At 42.1% G+C, this 20,949-nt stretch overlaps 1 protein-coding gene across 1 annotated transcript in view; it reads left to right on the top strand.

Moving 5' to 3' along the window:
- The window catches only part of LOC307264231 (dolichyl-diphosphooligosaccharide--protein glycosyltransferase subunit STT3B), an 81,375-nt gene that overhangs the window by 56,930 nt on the left and 3,496 nt on the right, over positions 1–20,949 (top strand). Inside the window, exons 4-14 of the mRNA XM_080045544.1 lie at positions 121–186; positions 5,290–5,389; positions 7,508–7,606; positions 9,686–9,832; positions 13,109–13,157; positions 13,865–14,019; positions 15,568–15,779; positions 16,437–16,624; positions 17,436–17,607; positions 18,160–18,333; positions 19,246–19,359. Of these exons, the coding sequence (XP_079901670.1) occupies positions 121–186; positions 5,290–5,389; positions 7,508–7,606; positions 9,686–9,832; positions 13,109–13,157; positions 13,865–14,019; positions 15,568–15,779; positions 16,437–16,624; positions 17,436–17,607; positions 18,160–18,333; positions 19,246–19,359 (1,476 nt within the window). The remainder of the gene's footprint in view (positions 1–120; positions 187–5,289; positions 5,390–7,507; positions 7,607–9,685; positions 9,833–13,108; positions 13,158–13,864; positions 14,020–15,567; positions 15,780–16,436; positions 16,625–17,435; positions 17,608–18,159; positions 18,334–19,245; positions 19,360–20,949) is intronic.

Here is a 20,949-nt window from a genome sequence, read left to right as displayed (position 1 = left end):
GCCGGCCGTTTCATATCTGCTGATCATTAAGCTGCCTTTAAAGATGCACTAAACATACTAACATAGTGCTGCGACTGTTGAACTCAACTTGTTATCACTTTGTGCCGACTTCTCTTTCAGGTGAAATCGGTGAAGACTGGCTCTGTATCTTGGGCCATTGGCTGTTGTCTCTCCTATTTCTACATGGTAAGAATAGAACACACACACGCACACACAGACTAGTAAGTGCATGCCTTTTATTTTTTATAGCTTAGTGGGAATTGTATTCCAAGATCATGTTCCTCTCTGCCATCTCTTTAAATAATAAAAAGTTCTAAATATTTTGTGGTATCATATTTCTATAAATTATTGAACTTATTGTGAAATAATTTGATCTTGTTTCTTTACATTTTTATTTTTATTGTGTTTCTGTTTCTTTATTGTGTAATAATCAACTGCCTTTTGGAGACAACAAGAGGGATTGATTAAGATCACTGAATTGTCCTCTTTGTGTTTTAGGTTTTTTAAACCATTTCTGGCACCAGTTTTGCTTAGCGGTTTTGGCTTCTCATCAACATTATTCCATTTCTTATTTGAGCTCTCAAAAATAAGCATTTATTGTAAGCAACAACAATGGATTTTAAGATTGAAAAAATATGTCTTAGCATGCACATAGAAAACATTCACTGTTGTATTGTGATCTATAGTCTAATTAAAAGCACTAGCGCTCACTGATTGTGCTGTGCCTCGATTACAAGAGCTGGCATCAAAAACGCATCCTCACACAATGCTGCATGAGATGCTTTTGTTAGTCCTCCTTTATAATGAATTTGTATTGCAATATGTTCTTTTGAAAAGTGCTAGCTCTGGCTCTTTTTTTTAACAATAAAACACTGGCTCCTGTTGTGGTGATCGTCCTTTGTCCAGCATGGAGAAAAGGGTAGATGCAGTTCAGCCAGTGTTTGTCTGCATTATTTATATGATTCAGGCACAAGGCCCATCAGGGGTTTGATGAGAAAGATGAGATGAAAAGAACCGGGCACACTGCCTCGGCGACAGCTTGTTTAGCGGGTGTGTATGTTGGAGCGAGAGCGCCTATGAAAGGCTCCGGCTTCTTGCTCATTTCAGGCTTAATCTCAGTGGCCGGCAGTGAGACAGATATCAAATGAAACAGATTACCGAAATCCAGTTTCATCGATCACACCGGGCCACAGCATCCGACGGTGGGGAAGGAGGGGGGTAGAAAAGGGATTGGAGAAAAATAGGGAGAGAGGGGAGTGATGGAAAGATGAATAGCATAGGAGACAAAAAACAGAGGATGGAGATAGGCAGAGACAAATGAATAGAGAGGTGTGGAAAGATACAGAAAGATAGAGAGAGAGAATATATTGTGATGTGTAACGTTTGCTACCATCCTAGTCAGCAGCAATGGGGACACTGAGTCCCCTATGCCTGTTTCTTCCTATTACGGTCATGTCTCCTTCACATCCTCTCTCCTCAGTGATGTGATGCTCCTCTGTACCCACCCAATGTTACAATGTCATCTATCAGCAAGCAGCTAAACTAGGCTTGGGGGCCTCCATCAACACCACCAACGTACCATACACTCGTTGACCCACTCCTGACTTTCTTTTCTTCACCACACCATCACCTGTCAATTGAATAAGGATTTAGCCGAGGACACGTTAACCCGAGTGGCTTAATCGAATGTGACAGAGAGGGAGGGACATCCCCTGCCTGGATATATTATTGGCATAATCAGAAAGGATAGGGCAGAGAAAGACCAGATTAAGAAGATGATCAGATCAGCCCTACTGATGGGCATAGAAAGCATTCTGCTGCTTGGTTGCCCAACATCCTCCTTTCATCCCTCCAGGGGTTGAGAGTGGAGTGAGGAAAAAGACAGAGGACAGAGCCAAGGCAGATGCACGGATCAACTGCACTGCACTGCTCATTCCCAAAGCGTATTTCGTATTACTTTACTCCCCCCTCAGTCCCCTCTAGCAGAGCAACATGTAACATCAGGGGAATGCCAAAAGCTCCTTTGCTTAATCAAGTATTGATTTAATGCTCTGAACACAAGGCTCATCAGGCAATTGTTTGAAAGATGCCACTATGTTTGACTTTTTAGCCATGCTAGTGGCTCTAGGGATGTCAACGGTCAAGTCGGTGCACAACTTTAGCTGAAAGACCTCAACGACTATTGGATCGATCGCCAAGGCATTTGTAAGAAAGACCCATTGTCCCAAGGGAACGAAGCCTTTTAGTAATGCCACCAGCCGATCAAAGACATTCATGTTATATCTCATGGATCAAAACACAGCAGTGCCTGAGCACCATCTCAGAGAGTTGCTGATAAATTGCTGCTCACAGCTAGAATATCATTAGGATGAGACCAAAATGTAAGCAGGATTCTGGCCTATGCCCAAGTTGGATCCTAGAGCGATCGCCATCTGACATATATGCAGGTTTAGACACACACACACACACACACACACACACACACACACACACACACACACACACACACACACACACACACACACACACACACACACACACACACACACACACACACACACACACACACACACACACACACACACACACACACACACACACACACACACACACACACACACACACACACACAGAGAGACTACATTACAATGAAATATGATGTTGATCCACAGAGCAACCTTTCAGTTCAGCCTTGATCATTGTGTGCCTTTTTTCTGTGTTCTGTTAAAGTCTTCTTAATGAAGCAGAAAGTCACTGCTGGTTTTAGAGAGGGCACAGTGAGAAAATAAGCACACACACATTCATATTCACGGACAAACATAATGCTGTCCAACAGGAACACATAAGCAGGCTATTCAAATGGCACAGACCCACAGAGTAAAGCCATTCTCCCTGTTGCATGCTGTGTTCTCTATATCCTATATCTCTATGTAGCTCCGAGGTCATCAGATAAGCCCGGTATGAAATGCAGAAAGCGATAACCGCTAAAAGACTTTGCTCTCAGCATTTTTTGATTCCTGCCCTCAGCTGTTAGCCTGTGTCTCGGTCAGGGGGTTGGCTGTTGGAACCATCTCTCTTCAAATAGAGGATGCGCGTGAGCACACACAGATGCCCACACATTTACACACACTGCTTTTTGTTTTTCGTCATGGGCACTCATCTCTGCATGGTCCTGTAATGCGAACAGATGGCCAGTTTCCCCCATTCTTTCCTCCAGTTAAAGATCCGCTCTGCTGGCAGACCATTTATTCCAAGGACTTGAGAGGAAAATCTGCTATCAAAAAACATTGTAGAGTTTGCTGAATAACAATCCGTGATTCCACCCTTTTGTCATGTCGAAATTACCTTATGTATCTATGACTTGTGAATACCAATGAGGACATGCGAGGTGAGGCTCTATGGATGGCATGGCAATGTTGGTCTCCATTCTATCATTTTGGCCCAGGCTGAAATATCTCAACATCTATTACACATATCATATCACCAGAGATCATGTTCGGACTTAACCTTTAGTTCTACCATACCTGAACAAATGCTTGCAAATTGTGTGTTATAAAAATTATTTACAAATATCAACATGCTAAATTAAGAAGGTGAACATTGTAAACATTATACCCACTAAGCATCATGTAATCATTTCCATTGTGAGCATCATTGACTCAGTGTTCTTAAATTCTGCTTTAATGCTAATTGGGTAAGTGAATGATTCTTTAAACCCACATGGCAAACTCTGCGCACACAGTAGATAACCATGCATATAGTGTGTAAACTATCCCACTTATAAGAGCTGCTGGTGGTCGCCCATGGGAATTTTTCTAATCACAATCCTCAATCCCTCCGACATGGCATTGAGCCTCCAGCGCTGTTGCCCTGTTAAGAGGATCCAAAGGGAAAACAAGCCTTAAATATAATGTTTACTTTGCATCTGTGAGTCAATATTGCACTACAGATACCACGGAGTCTAACTCAGAGGGATCAATATTTGAAAGAGGCTTTCTGTATTAGGTTTTCCTAATAAAACAACACTTTGTTTGTTTCCACAAACATGCCTATTGAGTAACAGACCATCACACTTAAGTGACTGTGTGACTTGTCGACTTTGTCTTTGTGGACCTGGCGATTGCCATTTGTCCTAAGTAGAAATGCACTGATCACCTTTTTCACTGTTAAGATCCAATTCCAAAACCTGGCTTTGTTTAATTGCCGATACTTAACATATCCAGATACCAACATTTTTTAAATTCTAATACTCGTATTATTGTTATTGTTGATAGTATGAGTAAGGTTGCATGAGGCTGTACTAAACCACACAGCACTTCTTATTCAAAGAACAAAACATATTTTTTTTTAAATGCATTACATTTTTATGTATTCCACTACAAATGATTTGAATTGTTGAATACATTTTTCTCAATGCAGTCAATTCAGGTTTTCCTGAATATAGTCCCGCGCACTCGCTACAAGTACATCGCAGACAAGCCATTAAGTTCTGCAGCCACAGAGCCGGTAGCCTTGCACACTGTTTATAAAGTGTTATGTTTTCATGAAGTTCCCAGCCAGTCTGCAACAGGGACTCAATCAGTCGCCCTGTGTGTAAACACTTAAAATGAGTCTGAAATTGAAGACATCTGTGATATACTGTTCATTCAAGTTACGTTTTTCACATGTTACTAATTGGCTGTCACCATCTGAGAACAAATGCAAATGGCTGCCAAAAGAAAATTGCGCCTAAACATACAGCGAGTATTTTATTTAAGATTTTTTTTTCACTCATATTTAATGTAGCACATAGGTGTTTTTATCAATTAGTTTTGATGTGTTAGTCTTGTGATTGCGTTTGTGTAATGAATGCTCTTTTCATCTTAGCAGGTGCACTGTTGCTCTTTCTTACAAGATAATTCCCATCACACTCTGCTGTCAATCTCTGTTTCACTTTCTCTCTGTTTCTCTGTACAACTCTACTTTCTTTTTTACGCACTCGTGTTTTCTTTCTCTGAACACTCTTCCTTTTTTCTTAACTCTTTCGCTATTCTCTCCTCTCTGTCTAGTGCTCTCAGCCTTCCATTTGCCCTTTGCTGTTGGCAAGTGGAAGCAATTGAAAACTTGTCAGTGATGTTTTTCTAGACTCGTTATAAAGCCCTGACATCCAGCACTGTGATAAGCGCATCTCTCATTTTACATCTTAACATGTAGAGTATGACAGAAACGCAATGGATGTTTTTTCCCCTAAATGAACAAGAATGTTTTCAAGGCTGACTGACATGTTTTGTGTGTATGTGTGTTTTCTAGGTGTCAGCATGGGGAGGTTATGTGTTTATTATCAACCTGATTCCTCTACATGTGTTTGTGCTGCTGCTGATGCAACGCTACAGCAGAAGAGTCTACATCGGTAAGACACACACGCACACACACACACACACGCGCAATTAAACCAGACCATGACTTTTAGTGTGTGACCAAGCCCCAACCACAGCGAGCTCTACCAGCATCCAATGCGGAAGTGACAAAAATTGCAGTTCAGCGAGTGGCATTGTTCAAAACAGAGCAATTTCTCATTGACTCCCATGTTAAATATGCCGTTGGCGTTTTCAAAGCATTATTAAACCTATTTAAGGCCGGGTACAAAAAAAAAACATTCTAGTCTGTATGTTTAGGTAATACTTCCAACAACACTGAGGGGGGTGAATTTATTTCTAGCAGGCTAGTTTTTATTCTATTGGAGGTTAACATTTATGAATAATTAGGGGCGTGGTCTCTCAATTGACATCTAGCCGCCCGTTGGCCCTCACTTTGCTTTGGAGGTATACGTCAGCTAGATGGGCGTATCTCCCTCCACCCGACGTCACATCAATGCCCTTTTTGTGAAGGAAATGAGACGGAGTAAAAATCTGACAAGATGGCGACAGGCGGGGGTGCCTTTAGCTCAGTTGGTAAGGCGTCCCCCTCCCGGGCCGGGCCCAGCAGCAGACCCAGGTTCGATTCCCACCCGCGGTCGTTCTCTGCATGTCACTCCCCTCTCTGCCCCATTTCACCTCTGTCTCTCTGCACTATCAAATAAAGCATAAAAATGCCCAAAAAAATATCTTAAAAAAAAAAGATGGCGACAGGCATAGGCCAGAACGATTGGATGCAGTTGGAATAACTGATGTCAGCCCGGATGCTACATCCATTTTATATACTATCTACGTATGTGTGTGACTTGATGTCTTGAACGCCCCCACATAAAAACAGTAACTGAAATTGAAACCGACAGTGTTTTCAGATCCGCTGCCCTTTTAGAATGGAGAAGTATGCAACAAACAGACACACGTTTCCAAAACACTGTTGCCCAGGCATTTGACCCTGAAATGAGCTCGGAAACCCAGTCGCGCCCGTGCTCATCTTTCATAAACATAAGCATTCCACCATCAGCGGTGCAGACATCCACACACCCACGCACCACTTAACAGTAACTGCAGACACCTGCTACCTGAGCCTCTTCATTATATATATATATTTCTTTGCTAATATTAGAGGCACAGCCGTAGGGAAGAGGATATGTTTGTTATTCGGCAGAACACTCCAGTTTCAAGGAACACGTTGGCAGCTCCAGCATATAATACGTTTGTTTAGAGATTTCAGGCCGTTAGACCCTCCACCGTTCACACACACACACCTGGCTTCCATGAGAGGATTTTGACCTAGGTCTGAACACTGAACTTCTACTTGACAATGCAGTGGTGAAGTGGACATTTCTCTACGCTTACTATTGACCGTAAAGGATATGTGCAGCAAGAGAAAATCATATGGCAACCTCATACACCTGTTTGGCAGCAAAGGAGAGACAGAGAAATATATCTGCTGACATATTCTGCTGATGGAAGAGAAATGACATCCTCAGGCGCCTGCTATGCGCCTAATCTTACCTCATCTTTACATGTTGTACCACATCGTTTAAGAGTCTCTTTTTGGTGTGAAAGGCCTAGTAACTAGGTAGGAACATGCAAGAAAAGGACAAAAGAAAAACCCAGTTTAGTGAAATGCCTCGCAGTCTATGTTTGTTCCCTCCCGAATTCATCTCTCTCTGTCTTGAGTCAATAACTGCTTGCTGAGGGCGGTCACAACTACTTTAAAAAAATAAGGCACACTCTTCAGGAAGAGTATGAAATCTTAATTAATCTGGTGCGCCTGCAAATTGGTTCCCCTCAGCTACAATAGGCTACAATAGGAGTTTCTCCAGACTCCAGGCCTCCCTGCCACAAACAACGCACCCAGCCAGCTCCCATTTTCGGAGTAAATTACATTAGATTAGGTATTTTGTATTTACTCCCTCTGAGGTGCGACAGGGAAAATCAATAAATACTCTTTTAAATGCCTGTATTGAAGTTCAAACTTGAGTGGTGGAACAGAATATATATATTTTTTTTCATGCAATAGTTTATTTGAATTGTTATGATTTCTAATCTGGTCCCCCCCCCCTTTCTCTCGCTCTCTTCCTCCTTCCCTTTTATTTCTTCTCACTTCACAGCCTACAGCACTTTCTACATTGTGGGTCTGGTGCTGTCCATGCAGATCCCGTTTGTCGGCTTCCAGCCAATCAGGACCAGCGAGCATATGGCTGCAGCTGGTGAGTCCCACCGTATCGCCCCCTGAAGTGACCTGTCGCTATCCCTTCTAGAGATTTTCAACAAAAATGCCATCGAGAGTGCAATGTGGACGTTCTCAGGAAAATGTTGTGCGGCCTGATTTTCCAAGTTATAACCCAGTCATCATTTGATAACACAGACTTAGTTTTTATTTGTTGTCTTTTGTTTCTGTCCCTGCCACTAACATAGTGACTAGCTACATTTAACAGCCGAACAGAAAATGATTTCCCTCAGGAGTTCTTGGTAAATATTGGGACTTCAAACGTTGCTTCCTATTTGCTTAATGTTTGACTAGACATCTGTTTGCCAACACGTCTGCCATATCAACCTAATTAGGTGATAATATGTCAGTGTTGTGTTTACTGCTCGTTAACGCCGCTCACAGCTGGCCAGAAAAATAAGTTTATTCAGGTTTAATGCTACATTTCCCTTTGCTGAAACACAGACCTGCGTTTATTATGCATACTTTGAGTTATAGTGCTATACTTTGCATTTTGGCACTTAATAGAACACTCCTGTTCAAAGTTACATAAAGTAATTGCACCGACCGTCTGTGTAGGATTCATACAAGGACATGTTGGATTCAATGTAGAGATTTTCTTTCAGACTAGCTTTATTTCAAACCTTAACTTTAACGTCCTCACCCTGCCAACAAATGTGTGCTACAAAACACAGAGGAAAAGTTTGTCCTGACTGCTGTAGTTCACGTTCTAAAGGAGTGACTTTACAAAAGCCACTTAGTTAGTTATCCACAGCTCCTTGCGTTACCGTGGATGCACATACTTTCAGATTGATTGGCTACAGCAGGACTTGAATCCCCTTGCCGATGTCAGTGTTAGTCATGCTCTGTGTTTAGAAGAAAACAGGACCGTCTCAGAATATATTTTACAAAATAGAAAGACGTAGGCAGCTGCACATGCCCAACCATATGGCTTCAGAACTTTAAATACTTTTCATTTTGGGCTTTTTGGTAGTTGGTACTCTTAAGTCTTGTTGAGTTTTGCCTCTCAAGTGTGTGGGCCCCATCTGCTGCCTGACAGCACGGATGGCTGCGTATGTACGTGTGTGATTCCTATGTATCGTTAACGTCCAGATTGGGAGAGGAGTGTCGCTGCCAGCTTTTAGGAAATCGAGCACCACCCTTTTCCCTAGAATTCTGTTAGTGCTGCAGTAGGCGATGGTTGAAGTGTCCCTGTGTTCCTGGGTGTTGACAACACAAAACGGCATTACATGAGAGGGCTTTTGAAAAATGCACCGACCAAAAACCATTTCTGCCTCTCTGCCACTCTCTCTATCTCTCAAAGAGCGAGTGTGTTTTCATGTCGCCACTCGTAGCAGCTGCTCAGAACATCTGGTGTTGCATTCAGAGTGCACAGTTGGGGATGGGGAGAGAGTGACGGAGCCTTGGTCTGTAACCCTTGAGGTGTCAGCCCCTAAGGCAAGCAAGCAGGGTGGCATAAAAGTGTGTTAGCACCATGGCATCACTCAAGGAGACAGGTAGGGGGCTCAACCTTTTGAAATGACTGAGACCTGCCATGGGCGCTCGGAGGAGGACGGCAATATCACACAAGGTTTGTCAAAGGATGGGAGGTGATGGAAGACAAGGGAAACCATAGGGCCCTTTAAAAAATAATTTATATTGAATTTGTCATACAAACCAATAGAGACAGTGGAGAAGATGGCAGTGGAAAAGTGAGAGAGCTAAGGTAAAGTAGAGTGACCGAAAGGGACTGCCAAAAGAAAGACAAGGCGAGGGCAAAGAGAAGGGCCCGGCTTACTCACACATATCTTGTCTCATGCATTTGAAAAAATATTGTCCCGCAGTATTTGTCTTGTCACATCTGCACAAACAGCCAAAGGGGGCCATGGCAAACTGCTTTGTTCGAGAATTCCTGCCAAAAACTGACAGCGATGCTTCTCAACCACGTAAAGCGCCTTCGTGCCCTGCAGGAGTCGGGCATGAATCAAATATTCAGCGCAAGATACCTTTTTTTTTTTTTTTTTTTTTTTTTTTTGGTGTGTGTATCTTTGCTCATTGTTTTCCCCCTGGCTTTTCTCAGGTGTGTTTGCACTGCTCCAAGCCTACGCCCTGCTGCAGTACCTGAAGGACAGGTTGACCAGACAGGAGTTCCAGACGCTCTTCCTCCTCGGAGTCTCTCTCGCTGCCGGCGTCGTCTTCCTCACCGTGATCTATCTCACATACACAGGTCTGTATGTCTGCTCACAGTATTGTTTTGACCAAGAATATAGTGGTTCTTTGCGTCTAAACTATTATTCATTCATTGACATTTTTTGTCCTTGCAAGAAGAGCTGAAACGTTTTGTTGATGTTTTTCGACTGCTAATCAATATGTAAAGTAAATTGAACACATCACCTTGAGCTCTGCAAAATTGCTTCTGACATTTTCCACAGTGTTTTGACATTTCATTTCATCAACAGATTTATATATTTAAAAATAAGCATTTCTCGTAAGCAATTAGAAGTAGTTGCAGCCAATATCATGGCAAACGTGGAGACTTCTCATACATCAGTGTTTTTATATTACTGCACATAAACAGACTGATTCATTAAAGCTCTGCCAGTGAATGTCTTGCAGTTGATATGTTTGGGTAGTTGCACATGGCAACTGGGTTATGTTGTAAAGTTGGCGAAGAGGAGCATTTCAGTGACACCGTGTCAGATGGATGATGTGATGGGTGAATGTTTAAACCGACCTCCATCTAGTCAAGATCACTCATTATAATATAAACATGTATCACTTTATATTAAAGTTTATATGACAATACTAAAATAGTTTTTTTCTTGTGTTTCCACCTCCATCTGTTTGTCTTTTTTTCAAACACAATCTGTAAGAAAATGACACTGAATTTGGCTTTGATCTGGTGGACAGATAGAGATTGCCTCTCGTGCAATGATCATTGAACTAGATTTTGATTCTGATCCAGATCTGGGATTTCAGCCATTTTTTAGATTTAGTTTCCTGCCAAAAGTTACAGCGTGTTCATACATTATCCCCTGTTGGTCTGATCTCAGGGCCCTCCCCCACTGGGCTGCTAATTAGCGTTCGGTTAGTCTGAAAAATTTAACCTGGAAGGCAAACGATAAACAAATATAACCTTGTATGGATGCTGCAGCTTTTGCGAGTTTGAAAGTGGCTGAGTGTTGGTGGAGGATTGGCCTCTAGTGCCGATGGCCTTTTTTTTTTTGCGAAGTTGTTTATGTGTTGTGTTTAGACTGGCTTGGTTGAACCCTGATGCGCACAGCCGGCCGGTTGAACCTTGTTCTCGTTAATGTTTTTCTCCATGATGTTCAGCTCTGCCTGGGTTTGTGGCCACAGTAGAGGCCTTGAGATCCAGACCTTTCACATGCTGCCTCTGCGCTTTTTATTGATTTTTATGTGCCTTCTCCTGGTGAAGTTTTCAGATTTAAGATGACATGCTCAGAATCTTGACCAATTCATAATATAGCCATTGGTTATCTGTTTATTGTGAAAGCAGCAAGAATTTTGTAATTTAGTGCACAAAAGCACACAATAAGCCACAGTCCATTTTAAAAACACCCCCCTTTTTTTTTTTTTTTTTTTTTTACAGCATCACACCGGCTTTGGTGAATTACTTCAGACTGGTCTCAAGAAAGCTTATAGTTTACTGTGTAAGAAGGGAGCTCAATTATCCCCTCAGGCTGTGTACGCAGACCTTTTCAGCAGTGGGTAATGAGCCCTAATAAAGTATGTGGCAGTTTGTTGTTGTTTTTTACGCGACATCATATATTGGTTTTCTTGCCTCGAGTTGTAAGGTGGCAGGTTATTTACTTACCTTAACCAACAATCTGACATTCTGTAGCTCCAAAATGATTGCCCAATGCAAAGAGATGGTGGCCTAGTACAGCTATATTGGCATCATTAGATATCTGGCTGTGATCCATCAACCATCTGAATAGAGAAGTGGAAGTCCGCTCCTTTGGTGATGTTTTAGTTTTGCAGTGCAACTGTGCATGTCTTTCTCTGGTCTGTCAGGCCTTTTCATCTCTTAAGAGTCTGCAGCAGAGTAGCTGGCTGGGTCTCCCTTAGTATCTTGAACACAAAGCCAAGTATTGATTTGTTAAATAAGTGCCATCCTTTAATTCACCTCTCAAAATATCTCCATCTCACTTTTCCTCCATTTTATTTTCATGTATTTTTCTTGCCTGCTTTGGTTCGGTGCCTTGTAAGAGCTTATTTAAAAAGTGCTTTCTCTTTTCTTTTATGCTGATGCCGATTATGTCATCAATAATATGAAACGCATTTGGCACAGTCTCTTTCCAGGTCCATCAAAGGAAAGGAGACAGCTATATGTTGTGTGCGAAAAAACATAAATATGTGGCCTACTGCTTTTGTTTGTGTTGTCTGCGCAAATATGAGTTTGTGCGTGTGGCTGCGAGGTCCCCCAGGCAACAGTTCAGAGCTGAAATGTATTCCTGATCAAAGCTTCAACAAAATAAGACATTCGTACGTGTGCATAAAATGCCCTGTGTGGCCTAATTTGCAGCTTAAATGGTCTCAGTTACATTTTTAAACAAGTCAAATGCAGTAATTAAGTCTCGTCAATAGAACACTTTCCGCACTGACAGATTTCCTTTGAGGGTTTTTCTTGTTTTTCTAGATTTTATTTTAAACAGGAGGTTGTTTACCGGATATTCCAGGGCTGTCAGTCAGATCTGATCAACCCACGCAGTCGTGATTGAACTGATTATTATCCGGCTTTGAGTGTTAAAGTCGTGTTTACATTCTGTGCTTCTCTTTCTGTTTTGACATTTCCAATTGTGGTTTGTTACATCCATGTTTCCTTGCTTGCAGTCTTTTTCACTGGCGTTGTTGGAGCATTGCTGCATTTTATTTAATTTTTTTCATATTCAGCGGGATAGTGTAAAACAACCGGCAACCTGGCCTCAGTTCATGTGCATCTTCATGCATTTGCACAATACAAACAGAAATGAACCTAACTTTAATTCGTAGTTATTTAATCATACATATATATGGTGGTAAAGAAATTCATAAGATTAAAAACCAAGAACTCATGGGATACGTATAAGTAGATGCACATTACCATATTATACAGCTTATAGTTTTGTTTCACGCAATCTTTATTAGCTCTATGCAATATCCTCAGGCAGTCTTTACTACACATCCTTTTTCCTTATGCCTGCGGGTCAGATAGTGTTAACATTTTGTTTAATCAAAGTGGCACAGCAGGGTTAAGTTTGTCTTATGAATAATAGCGTTTAGTTGTAACAAAGGACAAGCTGATGAATGTATTATGAAGTTGTTTTACTATATTTCCCTGTCCTCAACGACCTTTATCCTGGTTAGCTTCAGATTAACACAGATCAACAAACTCCCTGCACGCCTAGCAGCAACAGCCCCTTGACATCCAACGCTCAATTGGAAAACATTAAAATACGAGCCCTTCTATTTTTCTTTTATTGATTGCCTTTTCTTTCTCTAGGTTACATCGCTCCGTGGAGTGGTCGTTTCTACTCTCTCTGGGACACTGGGTAAGCTCTGCTGACCTTCACAGTCTCTCTCTGTCAATGAAACACTTGTTTAATCGAGTGCATGGGTGTGTTTAGTAAAGATGGCTGTGCACCATCCCGGGGGGGGGGGGGGGGGGCACTCTACGGCACAGACTCTGTTGTTCAGCTATTGTCTTTCTTCCCAAAAAAAAAAAAGCACCAGGAAAGGCACCCTGTGTTCTCCAAATGCAACGTGTTAGATATTTCAGCCCACCCAATCAATTCTCTCCCCTCCTCCTTGTTTGCTGACTGAAGCAGTATGGGATAGTTTTTTTTTTCTTACCCCATTTTCTCTTGAGGCTGATACTAATTCCTTAATGTGCTGTGTGTTTTCTCTTACCCCCAGCTGTAATCACAAAAAAAAAAAACACTTTCACAAGAAATATTTCAAATCATATAGAAACTGCTGTGTAAAAAAAAGCCCATAATGAATAAAGAAGGAACCAGCAGATCGGTAAAACTAACTGCAGAGAAAGAGCATTACTCATTGTTAGAACTAAATTTGTCCACATTTTACCATACACATGTGGGTTGAGGTAAATTGTCTTCTTTTTTCTCTCTCACATAATTGTGGAGTTAATCAGGAAGATCTATTGTATAATTTGTTTCAACACTCCCAACGCGCTCATCCCAACATGAATTGCATCCTGTCTGTCTCCCACCCCCCCTCCTTCCCTCTCCATACCCAGCTATGCTAAGATCCACATCCCCATCATAGCGTCTGTGTCGGAGCACCAGCCTACAACATGGGTCTCCTTCTTCTTCGACCTACACATCCTGGTCTGCACCTTCCCAGCCGGCCTCTGGTTCTGCATCAAGAACATCAATGATGAAAGAGTATTCGGTAGGAGGATTTATCTACTGTAAATACATTGTTTTTCTTTTTCTTCTATATCTGTGATCGAATGAACATTTTTAATTTGTGCAACATTTAGGATTCCAACACCCATACTTCCATGCTATTTAGTATGCCATAAATAGATGAAGGATGTCTCAAAGCATGATGTCAAATGCAGTATGCCAAAAAATACCTGGATGTCATAATACACTGTATTTTGTGGTGTGCAAAGCAGGATGCTTTTTTGGCAGCTCTGACCCACAATCCTCTTCACAGCTGAAGTTGCATCATATCAACTGAGCCACTGAGAGAGAACAGCCAGCATTGTGACGGATATTAAATCAAAAGGAGAAATGCTATGATGAAATAGTATATCCTTATTGTATGCATACTGCATACACAGAACATACTTTTTACAGGCAGCTGCAGTATGTGCTATAGTTTTAAAAAAGAGTATGTAATTTGGAATGCAGGGTAAACCTATTCTTAACATTAGCGTGATAGCATTGTGAACATTTTAGCATGCTGATGTTTAGCTCAAAGCACTAACACTGTGCATTTGAGCACATTCAAAGAGCTGCTAGCATGGCTAATAGCCTCTTCTCAATTCAGTCCTTTTTGGCATCAGGCCTGGCTCTAAATATCACAATACCTTTGAACCAAACACTTAGTCATGTAGTTGTGAAAACACTGCACCATAGTATCCAACTTCACCAAAACTATTTTCAAATATTTTTGGCTTTTGCAGCTGTTACCGTCACACGTCACAGAATCTCAATCTCTATAATTAGATTTGCAGTTAAGAATACTGTCTATGCGGGAAATTAATGAGACTTCCACTTTCACTTCACGACTCCATTTTGTCATTACTTAATTGTCAGTTTAAGTGGTTTAGCCCATTCATCAGTAATTGTTCTGTTATAACCGTCACTGATCTACTTTATCATATCAGCAGTGGCTATGATTAACATCATCAGTCAAACATCATACAGCCAAGAACAGCGCAGTATCTCCTCTCTCTGCAATATTATGGTGCACTCTCAGCTTTTTATCTACATGAAAGAAAGAACACTGAGGCGCACTGAGCTTCTTTTGGAGGAAAAAAAAACAACTCAAACTAAACTTTTATGTTTACAAAGTAAGACAGCCAGGATCAAGGGCAGGGAACCTTCGAGCGCTAGAAACACTCTCTTCAGTGGTCTGTTTTCTCCCTCAGACTTAATCAGCCTATTACAGCTATTGATTAGCCCGGCACCTGTTGAGCCGGGTCGCTACTCTTCTCAAGGACGGAAAGCCGCCAATCGCTCCCTCCACTTAGAGTTTGACTTCTGCAGACCCGACGTAGACGGATTATGCCGCTCTACTCCAACAAGTCAATTTCTATCTCTTCTATGTCTTTATCTCCTTCTCTCACACTCTTTGCCCCCTTTTCTGTCTCTCCTTTACATTTACGCCAACGTCATCCTCCTTGTCTGACCTTTTTCTACCTTGTTCTCTCTCTCTCTCTCTCTCTCTCTCTCTCTCTCTCTCTCTCATCCACCACTCTTTTTCCAGTGGCCCTGTACGCCATCAGTGCAGTCTACTTTGCCGGGGTGATGGTGCGTCTGATGCTGACTCTGACTCCGGTGGTGTGCATGCTGTCGGCCGTGGCTTTCTCCAGCGTCTTTGAGCACTACATGGGAGACGATACAAAGAGAGAGAAACCCCCCGCTGAAGACAGCAGCGACGAGGACGACAAGAGGAATTCTGGGAATCTTTACGACAAGGTCAAGACAGTGAAAATTCAACATTTTTGTACAATAATATCTCTTTTGCACTTATTGCCAGCTTGCCAGTTTAGGTCAACCTGTGGTTCAACTGCAACCAGTTGGTGCTATTGCAATCATTTTAGCCATCACGCATTGTTGAATTTTGATCCAGCCGCTGTCACAAAGAGCATTCCTCACACACACACACACACACACACACACACACACACACACACACACACACACACACACACACACACACACACACACACACACACACACACACACTCACACTCACACTCACACTCACACTCACACTCACACTCACACTCACACTCACACACACACACGCACACACACACTTACTAACTAACTTACACAAATGTCACAATTATAATTAACCAATTAGTAACTTTCTTTTGGTGTCACCTTTAACCACAGTTCAGCTGTCAGAGCAAGTCATTCGAGGTGCTTGTGAAGAAAAATGTTCCCTTTTGTGCAGCGTGTAAAATAATATTAATTCATCACACAGCATGGAAAACCTTACAATGCTTTAAGATACTTTGCTCAATTAGTTATTTATTTAATAATTGATCTCCTCTTAATAATGAATCTCCCTGGCAATGCTCCAGACAGTTTGCCGTGCATCATGAAAGTGTTTGTCTCCCCCTGCAGGCCGGGAAGGTGCGTAAGCATGTGTCAGAGCAGGAGAAGGCCGAGGAGGGTCTGGGTCCTAACATCAAGTCCATTGTCACAATGCTCATGTTGATGCTGCTGATGATGTTCGCTGTCCACTGCACCTGGGTCACCAGCAACGCATACTCCAGCCCCAGTGTGGTGCTGGCCTCGTACAACAACGACGGGTACCAGCCATTATACATGCACACACACTTACAGCTGTAATAATGTGTTAATGGATGTTAAATAACCGCAGGGTGGGGAGCCGTAGTCCCAAGCAGTAGTCTCATAAAGCACAAGAATGAATTTCTCCACCTTGCATGCAAATGAGCACATATCTATGAGTATGCGCGAACATACCGAGTAACAGGAAAGAGGGAACATATGTATATTTCATAACAAGTTTGTGGATACGTTAATATGTGCACCTATAAGCGTTAATGGCTGGTTTAACTTAGTGTTTCCAGGTCACACAACCAGAACAAAAATTATCTGTGTACCATCTCTGAATTTACAAAAAGCTGATTTATTATTCTCTCTGAGATTCTATACAGGCAGTTTATTCTCTTAAAGCAGCATGGAGGAAATATGGAAGGCCAACACTAAATGGTAGATGCAAGTTCTCATACATATATTAATGATAGCACTGCATTTCTAAGACAATGGTATAGCTGGGCTACTGGGAGCATAGCTGTCACTCTGATCGTTTTCTCTCTCGAACATATACACCCACACACTCGCTGCATAGATGCACACGCACACACACACACAGGCATACTACTACCATGTCTGCAGATAATTGGTTGCCTGGCTCTGTATGTCTGCTCTTATCTCCTCGAGATATATTTAGGCCACAAGGTGTTTTTTAACCTTTTAATTCATTATGTATGGATGCCCTATTTTCAGTTGTTTTTGCCCTCCTGAAATATTAATGGCCTCGGCTGCTATACGCCCGTCAACGCTATAAACCTGTCAACTTCCATTTCCCTCTTTTAGAACGCGTAACATCCTGGATGACTTCAGGGAGGCCTACTACTGGTTGAGACAGAATACGGACGAGCACGTACGCGTCATGTCATGGTGGGACTACGGCTACCAAATAGCCGGCATGGCCAACCGGACCACACTGGTGGATAATAACACGTGGAACAACAGTCATATAGCACTGGTAAAGCCCTCTGTCTGTTTCTCACTCTTTCTTTTTTCTTGTCTTCATCCTCCTGTTTAACACCTGGCTTCATGCACAGACAAATGAGAAACAAATGATTTCTTCGAGGAGCCGGCGGATGATTAGCAAGCTCCTCAGTGAATGTTTCATGTAATTGCCCCGTTACATAAAACAGGCTCCTTCCAACGAGCCCGCTAATCTGATTTGCCTAAACTTTTCCCAGTGACTTTACACCGAAGGGGGATTTCAGTTAATTGCTGTCAGGTTGTGTGGGTTGGATTTTTTTTCTCTCTTTTATTCTTGCTCTGCTGCCAAACGTAGAGGAATGCTATTGTCTTTGAGTTAAAGTCTGTTAAAGCCCCTGAAGCTTTTCTCCTCTCGTGCTTTCGTCCTGCTGCCTCTTCATCATCCGTCTCCACACCAAATATAATTACAGAGAATCCAAAATGGATGTCTTGTTTAACAATTCCATTATGTTTTTGAAGCATCTGTGTTTTGTGAAACAGAAAAGCCCCAATGAAATCGCATTATTTCCTCCTGACTGTTTTGTAGGTGGGGAAAGCCATGTCGTCCAATGAGAGCGCGGCCTACACAATCATGAGGTCGCTGGACGTGGACTACGTGCTGATCATCTTCGGAGGCGTGATCGGTTACTCGGGAGACGACATCAACAAGTTCCTGTGGATGGTGAGGATAGCGGAGGGAGAGCACCCCAAGGACATCAGGGTAAGTCACTGCATTTTTATTAATTTTTATTGGCATTTTCAAGCTTTATTTGATAGTACAGAGTTGAAATGGACATGCAGTAAAGGTCCACGGGTCGGATTCGAACCCGCGACCACTGCAACGAGGCCAATATGGTACGCGCTCTATCCACTACGCCACCGGAGCGCCCGTCACATTTTAACCAGGAAATCCTGTGTTAGCCCATTGTGGTGCTCCTGAAAGGCATTGATTATTTCTTTTTTTTTATATATATATATATATATATATATATATAAGAAAATCAGATTTTCCAATTCTTGGCATCCCTGTAGAGTTATTTTTTGTACGGCTTAAACAGTTCACACTCAGCACTTCATAAGTGTTGCCCAACAGCAAACTGCTCTCCAGCACATGAATCCACCCCTTAAAGCAACAAGGACACATTTGAAGGGTTTACATGTACTTAAGAAACAAGGCTGCTCAAGAAAATAAAAGAATCTGCAGGTAGCCACACAGCACATTTATATGCTGCTTAACGTAAAGCGGCATATACATTACAATTCAAAAGTTTGGGATCGTTTGCCACAAAAGGTTGTTTCGGTAACAGTCAGATCTATTTTTGAATGATGCTTTTAGCTCGCAGAAAGACCTCTTTACAAATGTCATTTTGTAAAAAGGGTTCGCTAAGTGTAACGTTTTGTTAATGAGAACAAAACGCTTTGGTTCAACCAGATGGATAATTAAAAGGGCAGCAGGAGACAAAGAAACCTTTTGAGCAACACTTGTTCATTGGTAAAAGACTTCGGACCAGATTTAAACAGGGGTCAAGTGTAACAGTTGTGAGTTTTTGGTTTCGCCTTGCTACTAAATTCCTTCTCCATCTACCTCATTTCCTGGACTTAATCTTCATCCTTTCCTCCTTGGCATCTTCAGGAGAGCGACTACTTCACCCCTCAGGGAGAGTTCAGAGTGGACAAGGCCGGTTCACCCACTCTGCTCAACTGCCTCATGTACAAGATGTCCTACTATCGATTTGGTGAAATGCAGGTGAGGAGAAAAAGTAATGGAAGTCTCTCTCGGGCTCAGAGAATCTTCAACAAGTCCTCTGCATGTCTTTGATCTTTTTTCTCATATTAAGGTGAGGCCAGGTTAAGGCTGGAGAGACATTCTGGGGGTGGGGGGGTTTGGATCCCCCTTTGTAGGAACAGATAATGAGTTCTTGCTCAGTGCCAAAATCAGACAGTAACAAGCCAGCTGCCATCAACAAAGGAGTAAGACACAGGGGCTACTGTGTGTGGGGCATGTCGTTTTACCAGAGAATAACAAGCAGCTGCGACCACCAAAAGCTTTCAAACTTCTTGCTACTGTATCTTAAAAGCAGAGCTGGCTGACCAGACAAGCAGAAAAGGACTTAAGGGGGGTGCCTTGGGGAGCTCCTGAGGTTCAGACGAGGTGGGGGCCTTTTGTTTGAGAGGGTAGGGAGGATGAAGGAGGAATATGAAGGATTGGCAGATGCTTTGAAAAGTGCCACGACTACTTCTGCCAGGTATAGCAGAGGAGAGATGAAAAGGAATCCTTCTTTTTTCGGGGTGCTTACATCCCCGCTGTATATACACGGCACGGACAACGGCTCAGCTGGGACGGGCGAATCAATTCAACCGCCATCGACACGCAGACAGACAGCCAAAGCTCTGTGTGGTTTTGGGGCGTAAGAGATGGAGAGAATGAGGCATAGAAAGAGAGAGAGTTTTGAGTAGATTAGGTTTATGGAAACAGGATGTGCCACGGGTAAAATGGAGGCTTAGAGGACCATCAGGAAAGTTTGTAGCGTTGGAGTGGCGATTAAAAGGATTATACTGACATTGCAAAGTAAAACCCACAGACTTCACATCTTCCCAAAGACCCATTCATTTATTTAATTTTCTTAACATTTAGATGACAAGTTGAACAGTTCTAATAAATACATGTCGAGACTAAACTATCATAGCTGTTAACAAATGAATATCTTGCGCTCCTGAAGCGGACTGGAGGCTTAGTCAAGATATCAAGGTGCTGTAGATTGGAAACGTGGTACCCAAAGGGATAAAAAATAGGGAAGGGAAGATTGGTTAGACTGTTGGTTTGAGGGTAGAAGGGACAGTGACCAATCAAATGTAAGGACACAGTAAGAGATGCAAGCAAGGGCTTTAATAGCAGAAGATGAGGAATACTAGTTAGTAATTGGTTCATGCAGAGTGCAATGTAATAGTGGCCAAAGTGCCAAATATTATAATTGTGTTTGTGCTTCTTGGCTTCATCTGGAGCAATAATGTTTGAATTAGTGACACTGCAGTGGGCTGAGATGCAATTAAAACAATTAATTGTGTAAAAAGCTTTCTTCCCTTTTGTGTTTCAGTAGAAATAGTAACTATATGTCTGTATGGTAAATATGAAGCTACAACCATCAACTGGTTAGTTTAGCATAGCATAAAGACTTTATCCAGGCTGACATTGCCTTGAGGTAAAGCTCACAAATTAACACTGGTATCATCACTGGTATTATCTGGTATCTTTAATCCTTATTACAACCCAAGTGTAAAATTGATAAATTGGGGTTTTATATGGTGTCAATCTTTCTCTTGACAAGGAGGCTAATGG

The sequence above is a fragment of the Ammodytes marinus genome (assembly GCF_949987685.1).
Source record: "Ammodytes marinus genome assembly, chromosome: 17".
Lineage (NCBI taxonomy): Eukaryota > Metazoa > Chordata > Actinopteri > Uranoscopiformes > Ammodytidae > Ammodytes > Ammodytes marinus.
Note: the sequence above shows the minus strand (reverse complement) of the source record. Positions and strands in the feature narration are given on the sequence as shown.